This window comes from Gallinula chloropus (genome assembly GCF_964237585.1).
Source record: "Gallinula chloropus genome assembly, chromosome: Z".
NCBI classification, from domain to species: domain Eukaryota; kingdom Metazoa; phylum Chordata; class Aves; order Gruiformes; family Rallidae; genus Gallinula; species Gallinula chloropus.
In genome coordinates this window covers 88359190-88379731 of record NC_140089.1, presented here as the reverse complement: position 1 = coordinate 88379731, position 20542 = coordinate 88359190, and the positions used below count along the sequence as shown (strand labels likewise).

General features: G+C 51.0%; 1 protein-coding gene across 1 annotated transcript in view; it reads right to left on the bottom strand.

Annotated features, from left to right (window-relative positions):
- The window catches only part of ME2 (malic enzyme 2), a 42880-nt gene that overhangs the window by 10751 nt on the left and 11587 nt on the right, over positions 1-20542 (bottom strand). Inside the window, exons 3-11 of the mRNA XM_084279015.1 lie at positions 8792-8925; positions 6182-6331; positions 4955-5030; positions 4076-4237; positions 3464-3567; positions 2169-2278; positions 1969-2066; positions 337-450; positions 130-244 (exon numbers count right to left, since the gene is read on the bottom strand). Of these exons, the coding sequence (XP_084135141.1) occupies positions 130-244; positions 337-450; positions 1969-2066; positions 2169-2278; positions 3464-3567; positions 4076-4237; positions 4955-5030; positions 6182-6331; positions 8792-8925 (1063 nt within the window). The remainder of the gene's footprint in view (positions 1-129; positions 245-336; positions 451-1968; positions 2067-2168; positions 2279-3463; positions 3568-4075; positions 4238-4954; positions 5031-6181; positions 6332-8791; positions 8926-20542) is intronic.

Sequence of the window (20542 nt, the reverse complement as noted above, 5' to 3'; positions counted from 1 at the left end):
ATCTCACATTCCCATCTTTACACCATCAGGAACACAGGTGACAGTCACCACCCTCCTGGGAGCTGTGTTAGTGAACTGAATGCAGCAGACAAATGATGGGAACACAGCAACAGCAACCCCCTCCCTTACCAATGATGGCTGAAGGGCGAAGTATGTTCACTGCCTCTTCAAAGGTCTTTGGTATCTGCTCTGGAGCCTGATGTGTGAAGGGTTCCTGGTTGGAATCTACCTTTTGTTCTCGGCCCTGCAGATAAAGAGTTGATTCTGGCTGTGAGAAGGGCACAGACACCCCTCACCCCCTGTGCTGTGGTGTTCCAGGTCGCAGCACACCCCTACCTGCACCAGTAAACCGTATTTGTCAAACATCCATATCCTCCTGTAGGCCTCCTCAGCAGAAACACCACCTTCCATCATGGCCATAACAATGAGGTTTGCGATTCCCAGGGCAGCCTTGTGGATAAAAGGACTTGGATTTTTAACAAATCACAACAGGGATCACAGAATCACAGACTGGGCTGGGTTGGAAGGGACCCCAAGGATCACTGAGCTCCAACCCCCTGCCACAGGCAGGGACACCAACCTCCAGGCCTGGAGCTACACAAGGTTGCCCAGGGCCCCAGACAACCTGGCCATGAACACCCCCAGGGATGGGGCATCCACCCCCTCTCTGGGCAGCCCCTTCCAGCCCCTCACCACTCTCTCTGGAAAGAACTTCCCCCTAAGATTTCATCTCCCCCTTCCCTCCTCCAGCTTCACTCCAGCCCCCTTGTCCTGCCAGTCTCTGCCCTTTAACAAGCTGATTCCCCTCCTGTTCCTCTGCTCCCTTCAGGGACTGGGAGGCTGCAGTGAGGTCCCCCCACAGCCTTCTCTTCTCCAGGCTGACCCAGCCCAGCTCCCTTAGTCTCTCTCCATAGGGGAGCTGCTCCAGCCCCTGACCATCCTGGTGGCCTCCTCTGACCCCTCTCCAACAGGCCCACAGTTTGGGGGCCCCAGGAGGGCAGAGCAGAGAGGGACAATCCCCTCCCTGTCCCTGCTGCCACCCCTCTGCTGATGGAGCCCAGGATCCCATGGCCCTTCCCAGCTGCCAGAGCCACTGCTGGCTCAGGGGAAACTCCTCCTCCCCCATCACCCCCAGGTCCTTCTCAGCAGGGCTGCTCTCCAGGAGCTCTTCTCCCAGCCTGTACATCTGGGATCTGTCATCCCACCACCCAGCTCTTCTGGGCACTATGGGCCCCACACCTGTACCACTGCAGCAGCCACAATAAAGCAGCCCAAACAGACAGTAAGAACAAGTCAGAGCTGCATCCCCCCTGTCCCCCATCAGGAAACCATGGCCTCACGTTTTGTGTCCAACCCCCTTCCAAACCTCTCCCTGCTCCTGCTGCCTGTGAGGGCAGAAAGTGGATGCTGGCAGCACCTCCCTCTGCATCCCTTCTCCTGGCTCCCTGCACACGCTGCCAGCTCTGGCAGGGGAAATGAGGTGGAGGGGAGCACAGGGCTCAGCACTCAGGCAAGAACAGGATTTCAGACAATTACTGCAATCAGGACGTTCCCCAGCTGGAGAAATTTGCAGCTAATTAGATTATTTTGTCAGCACCCTGAAAGCAATTTTGCTGAGGGGCCAAGAAACACGGTCCTGGTCCTGATGCTGTGGCCCTGGTAACCAACTAGTGGCTGCTGCAAACAGCCACTGGTTTAACTTGCTGAGAAAACCACTGTGCACTTCTCTGCAACGCTATAAAAACCACCAGACATCCTCCTCCCTCTGAATAAATCATCATTTTACAGGAAATCCCCCTTCAATTGTATACAAGTCCCTGATGTTATGGGAGTTTTTCTTTAAAGCACATGTATGAAAAGAGAAAAACCTGAGTTCTGGCAAACTCCTCAAGTCCCACAGAACCAGAAAACATAGAATTAAATCTCTTGTTGCTCTAGAGAGGAGGAGAAGGGCTGAAGAGAACTCACCTCTCCTGCTCCAAGGAACAGAACTTTCTGCTCTGCAAGTGCTTTACCAGTGGCTCTCTGCGCTGCCAGCAGTCCTGCCAAGGCTACTGAAGCTGTCCCTGTAAAAGCAGCATGGATTTCAAGAGTGATGAACAGATCTACGTGGCAGATGGTGGGTTTGGGCAAGGGGTTTCATTGTACATATATTAAGGAACATAAACCTTGAATATCATCATTGAAGGTACAATATTTCTCTCTGTATTTCCTTAAAAAGCGAAAAGCGTTGTGGTTTCCAAAGTCTTCAAACTGGATGAGGGTGTTCTGGCCATACCTATGGAACACAGCAAATATTTCTATCACTAGAGACATAAAAAGTACAGTCCTTTTAAAACAAGTCCTCCATGTGATCAATTATCTGTGGAAAGAGGATGTCCTCAGCCCTTCCGCTGCTTGAAACAGTTCCACCTCTTTTCTGTGCAGATAATGACAAGCAGCAAGTTCCAGGTTACAGTGAAAAACCACTCCAGAGCCAGAGATAGAGCCATGCCTCCTGCCATCCTGCCCTATCACAGAATCACAAGGTGGAAAAGACCTTCAGGATCATCGAGTCCAACCATTCCCATCCTGTGCTAAACCAGATCCCTGAGCACCTCATCTCCCCTCTGTTAAACACACCCAGGGCTGGGGACTCAGCCCCCTCCCTGGGCAGCCTGTGCCACAACCCCACAACTCTGCCAGGGAAGAACTTTGCCCTCCCAGCTGAGCTGCCCCTGCCCTGGGGCAGCTTGAGCCCCTTGCCCCTTGTCCCATCTCCTGGCCCCTGGCTGCAGAGACCATCACCCACCTCTCTGCACCCTCCTGGCAGGGCAGGGGAGGTGGGGAGAAGGTCTCCCCTCAGCCTCCTCTTCTCCAGGCTCAACACCCCCAGCTCCCTCAGCTGCTCCTCAGAGGATTTGCCCTCCAGCCCCTTCCCCAGCCTGGTTGCCCTTCTCTGCACTCACTCCAGGACCTCAATGTCCTTCTGATGCTGAGGAGCCCAGAACTGGACCCAGCACTCCAGCTGCAGCCTCCCCAGTGCCCAGTCCAGGGGCACAATCCCACCCCAGCCCTACACTGGGTCTGCCACAAGCCAGGATGCCATTGGCCTTCTTGGCCACACTCTTGCTCAGTCTGGGGTCACCCAACACCCCCAGGTCCCTCTCTGCCTGACAGCTCTCCAGCCAGTCTCCCCCAGCCTGGAGCTGCTGGGGATTGTTGTGTCCCATGGGCAGCACTCTGCCCTTGGCCTTGTTAAACCTCATCCCATTGGGCTCAGCCCATGGGTCCAGCCTGGCCAGGTCCCTCTGAAGAGCCTCCCCACCCTCAGGCAGATCAACACTTCCTCCCAGCTCAGTGTCATCTGCACAGCATCTATCCTTGTTCCTCAAATGACTGTTTCAAGGACACTGTGTTGCTGGGGTGTTTTTGCCCCCAGCAGTTCTGGCCACACTGCCATGCAGAACACCCAGTGCCCCACCTGTCTGTGATGGCCTCCATGAATTCATCAATGAGGTCATCGTAGACCTGCGAGCGATCCCTTTTTTGGTACAGCCCCATGTAAAACGGATCCTTTAGGAGTGTCTGGAGAGAGAATAAATCACAGACAGCAGCAGGATGAATCACTCCCTCAACAGGCAGTTCCCAGGGTTCACAGCAACCCCTTCCACACCTTGAAGATGCTGCATTTATAGGGCCACTCTGACTGCACCAGCGCTCAGCAGCTTCAGCTGGCACTTGAGGTTGCTGGTGGCTGCTTTTAAACTGGAACAAATCGATACTGTGAACAATAAACTGTGCTTTAATGAATCTGAATCACATTCCCAGCTTTTTTGAAGCTCAGGTCAACCTGACTGTCTGTTTTACAGCGTTCCAGCACTCAAATGGCTTCCAAATGCAGCATTTCACTGGCCATTTTCAGTCGTTGATACGTAATGGTGTGGTGAGGTCCAAACCAACCAACCTGACATAAAATACTTGGGTTTATGTTAAATAAAAATGAATACAAAATATTGGCTGTAGCACTGAATACTCTTAAACAGGTACTTTTCATAGGGGTAACTTCTGGGAGGCAAAGTTCAGTCAGACTCACTGGATTATCAGTTCCAACGTCGATGCACACAGGCAGGCATTTATCTGGATGTATTCCTGCACAGGCTGTATACAAACACAGTTTACCTACTGGAATTCCCATCCCATACACACCAAGGTCCCCAAGACCCAATATTCTTTCTCCATCAGTGACAACAACGGCCTGAAAAGAGAAGCAGGTGAAGTTATACGCAACCACTGAAATTTGTAAGGTGTAGAGGGGTAGCAACTGTGGGTTTTTTCCAGGCAAAAATTCAGTGAAACAGGTAATAGATTACAGGGAACATTTTACTTGAAGCAGCAATGCTTAATGTTAAGAATCTGCTGTGCTCCTTCTCCTGTGCTGAAATCCGCTGCTCAAACCCTTGCCAGCTAAGTGGGAGGGATCCTCCAAGCTGCCATGTGGAACAGCAGCTTGTAACTTGGGTTTATGATTTCCACTTCTAAATCCAGACATCTAGAAGTTTGGCTGAGTACCATTCACCTCCCCTCCCCTTCTGGTTCTCAACCCAAGTGTGTCATACGAGTTTTAATGGCAAAGTTTGGGCCTCCCAGCTACCAGTTCTGCCTCCTATTCTGAGGGTAAGGTGACCTCTCCTACTGCTATGCAACACAGTAAGAAAGACCCAGAGGTTCTTCCCTCAACACCTCCCCCAGAGGTGGAAGATCAAGTCCAGATCTCATCCTCACCCTTTACTCAAACCATAAACCCCTGCTCTTCAACGTATGCACTGTCTTCATTAGCTGCCTTCTGCCATCACCAAACAGCCAAGGATGAATTATTGAATATTTATATTTCCATCAAATACTAACAAACCTTAAGAAGCCCAAATGAGTTTAAGTATCAGCTTGGAACAAAACAATAATGCAGTGGTAGTACCTTAACATCATTCTCTGGCCAGTTGTTCACAATCGACCTTATATGGCCTCTGTCTGAGATAGAAATAAACAATCCTCTGGAAGAAAGAAACAAAACAAAACCAAAGCAGAAACATTTTATAGGTGGCAACTAGAAATTTCACCTTGCTTGGAAGAACTAAAGCATCTTCACTGACATTAATCACTCAAAGGACAACTTCTAACACAGGAGTTCATTCAGCTGCTTTGATACTCATAAGATAAGAACACACAGGAAACACTTTTCATGATGCTGCCTGGAATTTGCACTACTACAGAGACTCCCTTTCAGTGCTCCTCTAGCACAAAGCACCTTTGGTGTTAGCCACAAGAGAATCCAGGTGTCCCTGTAAGGGTACAAGAAGGGAAGGTGGTCCCAGGCCTGGTTTTACCTCAGTAAAATCCCCATTTGCAGTGTGACACCAGGCAGGGGTGGTACCTACCCCTGGAAAGTGATGGTGCTTGGAAAGAAAGGGGCACACATCCCAGGGGTCTGTCCGTGCTGCTGTTTCTTGTACAGACAGCTTCTAGAGAGGGACAGTTTTCAGGCTGCTCTGTGACACACAGGGAGATGGGGCAGAGGAGAGGGAGGATGTGAGAACTAAGGGTGCCTCCTTCATACTCCCTCTCCCCAGGGCCAGAGCCAACCCCCGAGTTTCTCACTGTCTTTATCACAGCAGCTGCACCACCCAGCAGAGTCCTCCTGGGAGGGAAGGGCCAGACTTTCCTCCACAGAGTACTGAGGCCCCCCAGAATCACACCTGGGATTGCAGTGGGACTGTCATGGAAATGACCATGGTTAAAATCATAGAACCACAGATCGGTTTGGGTCAGAAGGGACCTTCAAGATCACGTAGTTCCAACCCCCTGCCATGGGCAGTGACACCCTCACAACCCCAGGCTGCTCAAGGCCCCATCCAACCCAGCCTGGAACACCTCCAGAGATGGGGTTTCCACCACTCCCCTGCTCAGCCTGAGCTTCCTCCAGCAGACCTGCTGCAGGGGTGTGTGTACCACCCTTGTGCTCCTCCCTCTCTGCACAGGCTGTGTGCAGCTTGGTACCCCCGAGCAGAGGGCAACTTCACCACCGTCCACCGGCACAGCTCTTGTAGAGCTGAACCCAGGAGAAACAGAACACTTCCAAACCTCAGGCAAGCACACAGAGAAAATCAGAGTAGAAGCAGCAGCAGTAAAGATCTGCTGTTCTCACTTTGGTCTCCTGAAGATGTGTCCATACTGTGTGCAGGCCAGGCCTACGGTCGGTGTGTAGACAATGGGCATTAACCGCTCGATATCATCCTGCAGCACCCTGTAGAACAGCTTCTCATTCCTCTCCTGGATCCCCATGATGTAGATATACCTGAAACCAACCAGAAGAAATGACACCACCCGCTGTCTTCACACTGCTGCTTGTCTGAAACAAGGTGGAGGGTGCCAAAGCAAAACAAGAAATGGGCTTTGAGTTACTTCTTCATGGAATTCCTCCTTCCTCCTAAGCTGAGCCTTCAGCACCAAACAGGAGCTGGAAAAAGGGAGAGTAGCCAGTAGGAAAAAGCTGAAATAAACCCACTGAACTGTGCATGCTGACAAGTTAATGCACAAACATCTGGTGTGATAAAAGATAACCCACAGACTTATTACAGGATGCAGCTGGGAGTCCCATTATTGTTAACAAACAAAAATAAAACAGTGAAAGAACTTTTCATCCCAAAACAGCAAGGTCCTGACAGTGAAGTCTTGTTAACCCTAACACCAGCACTGTTGTAAAGCACATTAACTCCTAACAGAAAAGGCAACCTTGAAGGACTTCCCTGGGTATGCAAATTAAACCTGCATTTTTGAAAAATTACCCAGCAATCTATCGTGGATCAATTCATACTCAGTCTTGCTGACCCACAACACAAAAGGTAGTCACAGAATCCCAGGATCTCCTGAGCTGGAAGGGACCCATCAGGACCACTGAGCCCAACTCCTGGCTCCACACAGGCCCAGCACTGAGAGCATCATCCAGATGCTTCTTGCCCTCAGCCCAGCTCAGGGCTGTGACCCCTTCCCTGGGGAGCCTGTGCCAGCGCCAGACCCCCCTCTCAGCACAGAACCTCTTCCTGACACCCAGCCTGACCCTCCCCTGGGGCAGCTTCACGCTGTCCCCTGGGGTTCTGCCCCTGGTCCCCACAGAGAGGAGAGAGATCAGTGCTGCCCCTTCACCCCACCTCGTCGGGAAGCCACAGACTCTTCTCCAGGCTGAACAGCCCCAGGGCCTGCAGCTTCTCACAGAATCACACACAGAATCACAAGGTTGGAAGAGACCTTTGGAGATCATTGAGTCCAACCATTCCCATCCTGAGCTAAACCAGATCCCTGAGCACCTCATCTACCCTTTTTTTGAACACCCCCAGGGGTGGGGACTCAGCCCCCTCCCTGGGCAGCCTGTGCCAGCCCCACAACTCTGCCAGGGAAGAACTTTGCCCTCCCAGCTGAGCTGCCCCTGCCCTGGGGCAGCTTGAGCCCATTGCCCCTTGTCCCATCTCCTGTCCCCTGGATGAAGAGACCATCGCCCACCTCTCTACAACCTCCCTTCATCACCCACCTCCCTTCTCCTCACAAGACTTCCCCTCCAGACCCTGCCCCATCCTCACTGTCTCCTCTGGACACTCTCCAATAGTTTTGTGTCCCTCTTGTCCCCTGGGGCCCAAACCAGCCCCCAGGACTGGAGGTGAGGCCTGTCCAGAGCAGGGCAGAGCAGGACAATCCCCTCCCTGGCCTGGCTGTGCCGTGCTGGATGCCCCCAGGATGTGGTTGTCCCTCCTGGCTGCCTGGGCATGCTGCTGGCTCAGGGGTAACTGGATGGTGACCATGACCCCCAAACCCCTCTCAGCACAGCTGTCCTCCAGCCTGTCATCCCCCAGGCTGGGTGTGCAGGGTGCACAGCCAGAGCTGCCCCTTCCCAGGGGCAGAATCCAGCACTTGCCCTGGTTGAACTTCATGCTGCTGGTGACTGCCTGGCTCTGTGATCTGTCCAGGTCTAAAGTGACTCATGTCAGGCTACAGCAACCAGGCACTCTGCCAGGACAGATGAGTTGTTTTGGATCAGCAAGTGACATGAATGAGGATTTAAGAGTCATCTTCCAGTTTTCATAAGAACAAAAGAGTTTTCATGTGGTCCAGTAAGCCTCAAACCACTCCAGTGCTGTATGTCTGTGTGTATATATATATGCAGATATACACAGACTTGTATGCAAATAGTAACAGGCTGCTAAAAACATGACACTCTAAAAAACCCAAACAAAAACAAACCTTAGCTCAAAATCCTTCTTTTTTTTTCCCTCACTAAACCACTGGGTTAAATATTTATATAATATTTATATAAAAAACCTACTCATTATGAGACTCAAAATTCGAACCCTGCACTTCCTGCATTTCACCTTCATTCTGACACATTTTTCCAGCATGTGGTACCTGCTCCCTTCCCCCCACCAACAGGTCTGTGCTCTAACACCCCACCACCCAGATTTTACCTGTTACCAGAACACCTATTCCACATTGCAGTGAGGTCTGCAGCTTCATCACAGGCTCATCTGTGCACGTTCTTTTTCATTACCTTAGGACTGAGGAATCTAACAAGAAAAGCTCCCCAAATCTCACTGAGCCACAAGAGGAACACACTGCTGAGGAAAGCAGCTTCCTGTGAAAATAACCCCTAACAGCTGGAAAACCCCAGTGTGGGCACAGCAACCTTGCTTGGTTGTCCCCATGACAAGTGTCCCAAGCCCAGGTTCCACTGACCTGCGTGACAAAAGAGGGGCAAAGGAGCACTTACTTCTCCAGGGGGTCAGTCATTTTCGCCAGGTTCTTATGGAAGCGCAAGGCTTGAATGTCTTGGGTCTCTATTTTGGGAGGCAGAAGGCCTTGCAGCCCAAGCATCTGTCGCTCGTGCAAGGTGAAGGCCATCCCCTGAAAGTGAGAGAGGTGAGAAACGATTAGCAGCTCTTCCTTGGCGGTTCCTATTTCTGCCTGTCTGCTGTTTCAGACTGTCCCCTGCACCCTTTCCTCGGGGCAGCTGCCGCAGCAGGCAGGGTGTGGATGTGTCTGCCCCTGCTGGGGTTCCCCCTGTGCTCCGTGGGTCACAGCTTTGCCCTGCCAGGTCTCACTTCCCCCTGTGAAGCTGGAGAGCAGCCTAAAGATCCCGCTGCAGGCAGGCCAAGGCTGAGAAGTGCAGTGACTGCTGCTTGTTGGGTTGTTTCACAGGAAGGTGAGGTTGACCAGGAACACCAGTTCTGCTCCCCACAATCACAGACAGTAACATTTAACCCACACAGGTTTGTCTGAACCACTCTGATTGCTTTTTCCCTTCACTCTCTGGCAATCAGGGCACAGTTCAAACCCCAGCCCTTCGTTTTTGACTCAGGGCTGTCACACATCTACTCATCTTCAACTGTAGTTGCCTAGTACCAAACTGCTTCATTTGTCACTGACACCCAGGGGACAGTACTGGGACCAGTACTATTCATCACAGACCTGGGTGAGGGAACTGAGTGTACCAGGGGGCTGTGCTGCCATCCAGGAAGATCTGGACAGGCTGGAGAGCTGGGCAGGGAGGAATTTAGTGAAATAGAACAGGGGCAGGTGTAGGGTCTGGCATCTGGGCAAGAACAACCCCAGGTACCAGTGTAGGTTGGGGATGGACCTTTTGGAGAGCAGTGTAGGGGAGGGGGACCTGGGGGTCCTGGGGGACAGCAGGGTGACCATGACCAGCACTGTGCTTCTGTGGCTAAGAAAGCCAATGGTATCTTGGGGTGTATTAGAAGGGGGGTGGTTAGTAGGTCAAGAGAGGTTCTTCTCCCCCTCTACTCTGCCCTGGTCAGACCCCACCTGGAATACTGGGTCCAGTTCTGGCCCCTCAGCTCAAGAAGGACATAGAACTCCTGAAAGAGCCCAGCACAGGGACACCAAGGTGATGGAGGGAGTGGGACCCCTTCCTTGTGAGGAGAGGCTGAGGGAGCTGGGGCTCTTTAGCCTGGAGAAGAGACTGAGGGGTGACCTTATTGATGTTCATGAAGATGTAAAGGGTGAGAGTCAGGAGGATGGAGCTAGGCTCTGCTCAGGGGTGGCAGCGACAGGATAAGGGGCAATGAGTCCAGACAAGTGAATATCAGGAGGAACTTTTTCCCTGTGAGGGTGGCAGAGCCCTGGGACAGGCTGCCCAGAGAGGCTGGGGAGTCTCCTTCTCTGGAGACATCCAAACCCACCTTGACACATTCCTGTGTGATTCAGTCTGGGTGATTCTGCTCTGGCAGGAGGGAGGACTACATGATCTGTTGAGGTCCCTCCCAACCCCTAATGTTCTGTGGTTCTGTGATTTCATGTAACAAATGAAGCTTCATTAAACTGCAAAAACATCCCACCATTTCAGCTCTTCTCTCTCTCCAGGTGGATGAAGCATTCCATTTACTGTCACACAAGTACTGATTTGGAATATTGGATGAAAGCCTTCAGTGGAACTAGCTTTTCACTTAGCACACCTGGTGTGAGCCACCCGTAGCAGAGTGCATCTTCACAGGGTGCTCAACTCCCAGTGTAACTTGGCAGGAGGTTAACTGATCCACCTCTGGGTCTGCAGCCAGCCTGGGTCAAAGCACTGACCCCATTTCTGACAACTGACCCCACTCTCAGCTTTGCCCCTTCCAAAAGATCAACAACACACAGGACACTGAGCTGCCATCCAGAGAGACCTGGACAGGCTGGAGAGCTGGGCAGGGAGAAACCAGGTGAGGTTTAATAAAAGCAAGTGGAGAGTCTGGCACCTGGGAAGGAATAAGGGCTGGAGTCAGGACAGGCTGGGGGTGACCTGCTGGAGAGGAGCTCTATGGAGAAGGACCTGGGGGTGCTGGTGGGTGACAGGGTGGCCATGAGCCAGCAGTGTGCCCTGGGGCTGAGAGAGACAATGGGATCCTGGGGGCATCAGGAGGAGTGTGGGCAGCAGGTGACAGGAGGGGATCCTCCCCCTCTGCTCTGCCCTGCTCAGGCCCCACCTGGAGTGTTGGGGCCAGTTCTGGGCTCCCTGGGATCAACCAGCCAGGGATCTCCTGGAGAGAGTCCAGAGGAGGGACAGAGATGCTGAAGGGCCTGGAGCATCTCCCCTGGGAGGAAAGGCTGAGGGACCTGGGGCTGTTCAGAAGCCTGAGAGGGGATCTGATCACTGGGGATCAAGAGCTGAAGGGTGGGACACAGGGGGCCATGGGCAGCCTCTGCTCAGTGTCTGTGGGGACAGGACAAGGGGTGATGGGCTCAAGTTGGAGCACAGGGAGTTCCCCCCCAGTGTGGGGAAGAACTTCTTCCCAGTGAGGGTGAGGGAGCCCTGGGCCAGGCTGCCCAGGGGGTGTGGAGTCTCCTTCTCTGGAGAGATTCCAGCCCCATCTGGATGTCTCCCTGTGTGCCCTGTCCTAGGGACCCTGCTTGGGCAGGGGGTTGGACCTGATGGGCTCTGGAGGTCCTTTCCAACCCCTGTGATCCTGTGATAAGCCTTCCTTCTCCCACTTCCCCCAACTGGGTCAGCTCAGGGAATGATTAGATCAGACAGCAGGAGCTGAGAGCCCTGGGAAAAGCTTTGGTTTGCTAAAGGGAATGGTAATGCTTTGAAAGGGATGGAAAAAAGGAGCATCAGCGGTACTCACAGACAACACCTCCTTTGTTTTTTAATGTAGCTGCTTTAGTAAACAGGAGTCAATTCCTCCCCGGCCACTGGAGGCAGCTTCTGACTGCCAACGTTAAGAAAAAGAAGCTTTAAAAAAGCTTTCTAAGGTTTGGGTTTATGCCTCGTGATTACCTTCCAAATTCCTTCTGCGATCAGAAAAAAACACTGTTTTCCCACTTCAGAATAAGGAAAGTAAATGAGGATGATGTATTTCCCCCTCTCTGTAGTTTGAATTGCCTTCCACAGGCACCTGTAGGGAGCACACCCATTAACATAAAAAAATCTCTAGTTTAGAAGCCATACTTACTGTAATTCAAATGGTTTATAGCCCATAAAACGACTCCTTAGGGGAAAATATCATTAAAGTTATTAATAATTTTTTATAGTATTTTTAATAGAATAATATATTTTAATATAATTTTATATAATTTTTCTCTTTGCTTATTTAATTCATCCTTAATATAATTTGACTACTCTGATTTAAGGAATCCACCTGCTGTTCCATACAAATTCTATCCTATGTTCTGAAGTAGTGAAATATTTGAAGGGTTAAAAAGCAAGCTACTGCAGGGGAGGGGGTAAGGAGGGGGAAGGAAAAAAAAATAAGAAAAAAACTAACAAAAACTTCAGTGTTTTGCAAAAAACACATGTAAATAATTTATTTTGAAAAAAAAAATTGTGGAGTATTGAACCCTAAATTGATGAGTGATTTGTATCTCTTGACAACCTTCTGCGTGGCAGGTTTGACATTAAACACTGAGCACAATTTCTGTCCCTTTTCTACTGTCTGTAAGTCACAGGATCAGCAGGTTGGAAAAGACCTTTAGGATCATCGAGTCCAACCGTCCCTGTCCTGTGCTAAACCAGATCCCTGAGCACCTCATCTCCCCTCTGTTAAACACACCCAGGGCTGGGGACTCAGCCCCCTCCCTGGGCAGCCTGTGCCAGCCCCACAACTCTGCCAGGGAAGAACTTTTCCCTCCCAGCTGAGCTGCCCCTGCCCTGGGGCAGCTTGAGCCCATTGCCCCTTGTCCCATCTCCTGTCCCCTGGCTGCAGAGACCATCGCCCACCTCTCTGCACCCTCCTGGCAGGGCAGGGGAGGTGGGGAGAAGGGCTCCCCTCAGCCTCCTCTTCTCCAGGCTCAACACCCCCAGCTCCCTCAGCTGCTCCTCAGAGGATTCACCCTCCAGCCCCTTCCCCAGCCTGGTTGCCCTTCTCTGCACTCACTCCAGGACCTCAATGTCCTTCTGATGCTGAGGAGCCCAGAACTGGACCCAGCACTCCAGCTGCAGCCTCCCCAGTGCCCAGTCCAGGGGCACAATCCCCTCCCCAGCCCTACTGGCCACACTGTGTCTGACACAAGCCAGGATGCCATTGGCCTTCTTGGCTACACTGCTGGCTCATGGTCAGTGTGGGGTCACCCAACACCCCCAGGTCCTTCTCTGCCTGACAGCTCTCCAGCCATTTTCTTTCCTTTCCCACTGTAACTGTTGCTCCCATCCACTCTTCTGGTGTTGTGCACAAACACATTTCAGAGAGGACAGCTTATTCCTGAACATTTCACCCTTGCTGCTGGGGCTGCTCCTGAGTTTAACAGTCACTTTGGCCACGTGATATTTTTTTTTTTCTTCTGAAAACTGATTTGAAGAATCCAAAATTTCCACTGAGAACAGAAACAGCATGGAAAAAAAACCCCAACCCCCAACCAACAAACCCCAGGAGGAGCACACACTGAATATCTCTTTCCCCACTCCACCCCCCCTCCCCATCAGCATCGCAAAGAATCCAGTTTCACTTCTCCCTGCTTCACAGGAAGCACTGGAAGATACTCTGGGAATGTAAACACATCTTCTCAACTTGCAGGGAAGGGAAGCAAGCAGGAACACATCTCAGCTATCCCCCTGCTCCCAAACTGCCCCCCCTGAGCTCGTTACCAGCAGGAGTTGGTGCCTCTGGAGAACACCCCTTCCCCAGCATGAGCTGTACTCAGGGACCAAGCGAGCTCGGGTGCAGAGCCAAGTACAGCTGGCAAACGCCTGTAGTATTTTGACTGTTACTTCAGGCACTGGGAACACAAAAATGCTGCCAGAAGTTACTGAGAAAGGAAGAGGAGGGGTGGGGGGGGGGGAAAGCCTGCTTGCTTTTCAGCAGACACATAAACACGGGTCAGTAACGCCGCTGCTTGAAGGTCTGAATCCCCCTCAGTGGTACCCACACTGGCTGTGCTGGTGTTTTCCTCTGGACAAGCTGGAACACCTCACTAGCACAGCACACACCTTCCCCAGCAGAGACCCTCAAGCCCCTGAAAAATCCAGCCTGCCTGATTTCCAGTGGAGCTTCCTTCATTTGCCTGCACAGCCAAAGCAGTGACCTCAAACCACCCCAGTCCTTCCAGGGTGAGCATCCAGTGAGCCCTGAGGGCAGTGCCAAGCAGAACAGCTACCCCCATCTTTATTCAGGTTATTCACATTCTTTTCCCAGTCCACAGGCAACCTGGTTCTTCCCCAGTGCATCTGGAGTCACAACGACATTAAACACGGTGGAATTTGAGTGGTACTAAGTACTTGCAGCTCTTTATTTACATGAGAATTGGATTTTTAGAGGTTATGAGACACTTCTGTTCGTGCCCAGGAATCTGAATGCCCTCTGCCTCCACACAGAAACTCAATCCTTGCTCCAAGGAGAACAAGTTTGGTCCGAAGCAGCCCTGTAAAAACCCCAGAGCCCTCCCAGCACTCCCTGTATCCCCAGTCATCATCTCTGTCGCTGCCTCTCACTTCACATCTGGGACTGGGGCTTGTTCCCCACGCAGCACCTCTCTGCACAGGGATTTTCCTTCAACCAGCTCGACAGGAGCAGCAGTATTTAGGGGTTTTTTTATCTGGTGTTTCCCCTCATTTTTTGAAGCCCTGTTGGACAGAACCAGCGGTCAGGAGGCACTCAGCAATTTGCACACTGGGACTGATGCTCTCACAGGTCCCAGCCCCCAGGTAAGGGCCACATTCCCCCTGGTTTCCACTACACACTGTCAAGGTTTGGGATCAGGTTTTGGTTTCCCTTGACCCACACTGCCAGGTGTCCTTGCCCTGAGTGCCACAGGCCGACTTTCACTGAAGATGAGCTTCCTTAATCCTCTTTACAGCTCAGAAAAAAAACAGGTGGCCTTTCTAGGAGGGCACAGGGCGAAGCAGGAGAAAGCCCAGCACACTTCAAAGGCCACTGGTGAATTAATTAACACAGATTGATTGTAAACAATCCCAACATCCTGCCATGGGAAGAAGAAAAAAAAAAAACAAAACCCAACAAAAAGCCCAGTAAAATGAAGTGTTGACAGGTTTTTTTTAGTTAAGACAAGCTCATGCTGAATCACCATGCACTGTGCTTTTAATCCACAAACTCGCTGGCGCTGGGACGCTGCTTTAGCCCTGAGGACTGGGCTCTGCTACACACAGCCAGCTGTGCTATAAATAACCAGGGTGTGAGGAGGACTCCTGCATGCTCTGTGTGAAGGTGGAGACCCCCCCCCAAGTCCTGCAAGCAGGGTTTTGTAGCACCACTGAGCGAGGCACAGCGAGAGGTCCCCAAGCAGAGGAGTGCTGAGGAGCGATAGTGATAGAGAAGACAGACAGAAGGGGATGCTCTCACCCAGCACCTGAAATTCCCTCAGGAACTCTGAAAACCAGCATGGTTTCTAACAAATAACCCATTCAAATATAAAGATGTAAATGCAGAATACATCCAGACGTGCCACTGTTTGGAAAATGAGTTGGCCAACTGCACAGGAAAGAAGATTTAATCAAATACCTTCCATGGAGCCTCTAATCATTAATTCCAACATATTCAGCAGTTTACTTCAGGCTTTGAGGTAGCAGCATAAACCCTTTCAAAATAAAGTAGGATTTCCATGGGATTGTGGGGCTGCTTCTCCCCCTGGCTCTGCTTCCTTCTCCCTAAACCACAAAGTTCACTGTTGCACAACATCTCCACTGAGAATTAATAAACTTCACCCACATGAACCAAAGGTGCTGCCACTATCTCAACCAAAGACTCAAGGTTTCTCTGTGTTTATGAGAATCATGTAGAACAGGGAGGTCTCCTCTGAGTTCCTTCCCCTGTGTTTTAAACCCAGTTTCATAACTTATTCCTCCAGAGACAGCACAGTATGCACACACTGAAGGGTACAGCTGATAGAGTGCAGCAATCTGCTGAACTATGAAACGACCCAGACTCTCCCCAGGTTATTAAGCCTTTAAAAACCTTATCCTCTCTGCCAGCAAAGATGTCACCAGCTCTTGTACGGCCTCTGTACGTGTGGAGCCAGATGCAAATCACTTTGGCTGCCCAACCAGCCGGACCCAAGCCACAGCAGCTCATCATTTACTAATGATGTGGCTTCTACACAAGCACTGCCCTGCAGAGAAGAGGAAGAAGTCAGAAAGAGAAAGCCTTTGCACACCAGCAAGGTCATCCAGCCTCTCTAGGAGCTGTTTCCAAGCACCAAGGGTTATGGTGAAGCTGTATGTTGCAAGTAATGAGCATGATGAATGAAATGAGAAGTGCTGGAAGGGGCTGCCCAGAGAGGGGGTGGGTGCCCCATCCCTGGGGGTGTTCAAGGCCAGGTTGGCTGGGGCCCTGGGCAACCTTGTGTAGCTCCAGGCCTGGAGGTTGGTGTCCCTGCCTGTGGCAGGGGGTTGGAGCTCTCTGATCATGTTATGATTCTATGACATGGTTCATCAATGCCACACAAATTCAATGAGCATCTCAGAGACATCTCATTAAAATGTTGTTTTTTCTAACTGAAAAGATGCCAATACTTTTGTTCTCCTTTAACAGCATTACTCCTACCATCAAAAAGAAATTTAAAAAAAGGAAAAAAAATTAAAACCAAGACCATTTCCTTCCTTCCTCCACCCACCATGCCAGCAGCTCAGGAGCCCCAAGCAAACAGCTGATCTAGGCTAAACAGGTACAACACTACCCACCACCTTTGGCACTTACAGCATAGAATCACAGACTGGTCTAGGTTGGAAAGGACCCCAAGGACACTGAGAAGAGGCTGCCCATGGCCCCCTGTGTCCCATACTTAAGATATTTATAAACATTAATAAGGTTCCCCCTTAGTCTTCTTCTCTCCAGGCTGAACAGCCCCAGGTCCCTCAGCCTTTCCTCCCAGGGATGATGCTCCAGGCCCTTCAGCATCTCTGTCCCTCCTCTGGACTCTCTCCAGGAGATCCCTGGCTGGTTGATCCCAGGGAGCCCAGAACTGGCCACAACACTCCAGGTGGGGCCTGAGCAGGGCAGAGCAGAGGGGGAGGATCCCCTCCTGTCACCTGCTGCCCACACTCCTCCTGATGTCCCCCAGGATCCCATTGTCTCTCTCAGCCCCCAGGGCACACTGCTGGCTCATGGCCACCCTGCCACCCACCAGCACCCCCAGGTCCTTCTCCTCAGAGCTCCTCTCCAGCAGGTCATCCCCAGCCTGTCCTGATTCTTCCTTCCCAGGTGCCAGACTCTCCACTTGCTTTTGTTGACCCTCACCTGGTTTCTCCCTGCCCAGCTCTCCAGCCTGGCCAGGTCTCTCTGAAAATCCCTTTAAAAGCATGCAAGATCTCAAGGAAGCTGATAAAAGCCACAGAAGCAGAGCCATACAACCTCCACCCCACAATCCCTCCCCCATCTCCAAACCAGCTGGGCAGCACACAGAACTTTAGGTGGGATTTTCAGGCTGGGCAGGTGTCTGTGCAGCCAGGGAACTGGGTGGTTTCTTATCAGCTTCCCACTGGTAGGATGTTCCTCTGTGACGGGTAGAAGCCGTTGGGAGCACTGCAAGCACTGCAGTTACCCTCTGCAGAACACCCCCACATCCTCTTTATCCTGGTTTCCCCAGGAAGGCAGAGGGGCACTTGAGTATTCTTACACCCTGGCTGCTCAACCCAACTGACACAGGCTGAAAAAATCCCCATTAAAACAGAAGAAATCAAAGATGTCCAAGCCCAGCATGGGGAGAAAAGGGCAGGGGAAGGGGAAAGAGAGCAATCTGCTTTCACACCTTAAAGTCCACATGATCTTTCCTCACATTCTCTTGCCCTGTCTTAATTTGCACCTTGTCCAACCAGCTTTAACTTTGGGCTGGGTTTTGTTGAGTTGCTTTTTATTCTGATCTGGAGACACACTGTTGGGGCATTTGCCCTAAGTCAGTGAGGTCAGGCAGACCTTTGTTAGGAAAGGACAAAGGTAGTTCATCAGAGTTTCTGGAAATAGCTGTAAGGCACAGAGGAAAATCAACTGGGCTGGAAAAAACTGGGAATGAACACAGGTGAAGCTGTGATTAATAATTTAGCTAAATAGGAGATCTGATAAGATGTCAGCCCACGTGGAAGCTAGAGACTTGAGGCAGCTCCTCAGGGATGGGGCTGGGATTAAACTGCCAATTGTGACACTGACAGAGAAATCTCTTTTAAAGGAAGTGAGGTATTGCCAGGCATGTGCATACAGGCATGTGTGTGTCTAATGCAATGTCCTAAAGGTACCTGCTGAGGCCAAGAAGTGGGGAGGCCATGCCAGTATGGGAAGATGGGTGTTAAGCAATGAAATAACCAGCCTGAGGAACAGAGTAACAGAAGAAGAGGTGATGGAATCAATTGTGCAAAGTGCAGTCATGTACTTAGAGAGCAACTTGAAAAATGATGCCACAAGGTAGGAAAATCAGCAACTAAAATACAAGAAAGTGTCCAGTGCTGGGCTCCCTGGGATCAACCAGCCAGGGATCTCCTGGAGAGAGTCCAGAGGAGGGACAGAGATGCTGAAGGGCCTGGAGCATCTCCCCTGGGAGGAAAGGCTGAGGGACCTGGGGCTGTTCAGCCTGAAGAGAAGAAGCCCCAGAGGGGATCTGATCAATGGGGATCAAGAGCTGAAGGGTGGGACCCAGGGGGCCATGGGCAGCCTCTGCTCAGTGGCTGTGGGGACAGGACAAGGGGTGATGGGCTCAAGTTGGAGCACAGGGAGTTCCCCCCCAATGTGGGGAAGAACTTCTTCCCAGTGAGGGTGAGGAAGCCCTGGGACAGGGTGCCCAGGGGGTGTGGAGTCTCCTTCTCTGGAGAGATTCCAGCCCCATCTGGATGTCTCCCTGTGTGGCCTGTCCTAGGGACCCTGCTTTGGCAGGGGGTTGGACCTGATGACCTCTGGAGGCCCCTTCCCACCCCTGTGATCTGTGATTCTATTCAGAGTCACAACTCTGCTGAAAGCAAACGTAGCAGTAACATATGTAAAGACATATCAATATGTAAAGACATATAGATGTCACTCTACACGGACATCACCCAGGTCAGGGATTCATGAATCATCTGTTCTGTGCTGGGAGAAGGAATCCTGTCCCTGGAGAGAGAATCTGAAGCAGGACCTGAAACTGCCAGTGCTGAAGAAATGAGATTGTCCTAACAGCCCTCTGAGCGCCCAGACAAGCTCAGAGCTGCTGCCTTGGCACAGCAGGGAGCTCCAGCAGAATAAAAGGTCCTGAAGCCAATTAACTGTAACCTGAATCCCTGCCTCAGAGCAGGAATCAAACATCATGGAAGGTCCTGAGCGTACACAGATGCCAGCAGTGGAGTCACAGCCTGTGCTGCGATTGTCTGGCTGCCACAGCAAGGGCATTACTGATATAGCTCATGACCTTTCCTGAGCTGCCCTGACATAAAAAAAAAAACCCACAACCCTCTTGAGAACCGGTCTTGAAACACAAAAAAACCTCAAGCAGGTGATGTGGGTGTAGTAGGCTACCTGCCAAAGACAGGTGAGGATGGGAAGGGCAAGAGGGAAAAGAAGTGTAAATGTTGATAAGGAAAGGAGCCCCACTCCAGTGGCAAAGAACAGGAGCAGGTTAACTTGCAGGAGGGGAAGGGGCTGTTCTCTGCTAGTGATCCTGCCATCTCACAGCCCTCAAGTTATTTTAGGGCCCAGGCAAGTTAGAGGAGGCCAAACCTTCTGTAGGCTTGACAGGGAGTGTCAAAACTGAACGCAGGCACACACACAAGCCATAAGCAACGATCTCAAGCTGCCAGCAGGAGATAAAGCCCTTTATCTGTGCCTGTACGTATATGATATGTATCTGCATCTATATGCACGAGGCACTGTGGGCCAGGGGAGCACAAAGGGTAAAGTACTGCTCATATTTAGTCAATCATTTATTTCTCTGCTGAATTCCCAAGATTTCTAGAGAGATACGGCACCCACTATCAAGCACTATCACTTAATTACCTCCCAGAACCGTCCCAACAGGTGTCAGCCCTAACAGACTGATACAACAGAGACAAACAAAGGGGAAAGGAGGTTTTTTTTCCACCCCCTTCCCCTCTCACAAGCATCACTTCTTGATGGTGTTCAAAAATAATTAACAACAACAACAACAACAAAAAAGTCAACTGCTATTAATAAGCAGAGCTCTGTTCTTCCCTCCTCCTCCTCCTCCAAAAAAGAAATCCATTAAAAAAAGCACATTGTGCTCAGCTCACCAGAGAACTGCAGGCTTAAAAAAAAAAAAGAAAAAAGATTTAAAAGGATATTACCACTGGAAAAGCTGTAAGAAACGACCTATTGTCTTTGTCTCTGAGCACCGTTGCGTAATTAGCACTTGGAAAAGCTTACAGGGCCTGAAAGAACTTCTCCTGGCACATCAATTCAGAGCCTAGAGAAGTCTCAGGATGATCTGATCTTGACAAATCACATCAATCTATCTCTTTTCTCCTTCCCCAACACAGCAATGCCAGTTTTATGTTTGCCTCTAACTTCTACAGTTCTCTTCATGAACACAGCATCCAGGCATCTCATGCAGCACTGTACAAGACACAGTAAGAAACGGGCCCATGGGAGCTGCATTTTGC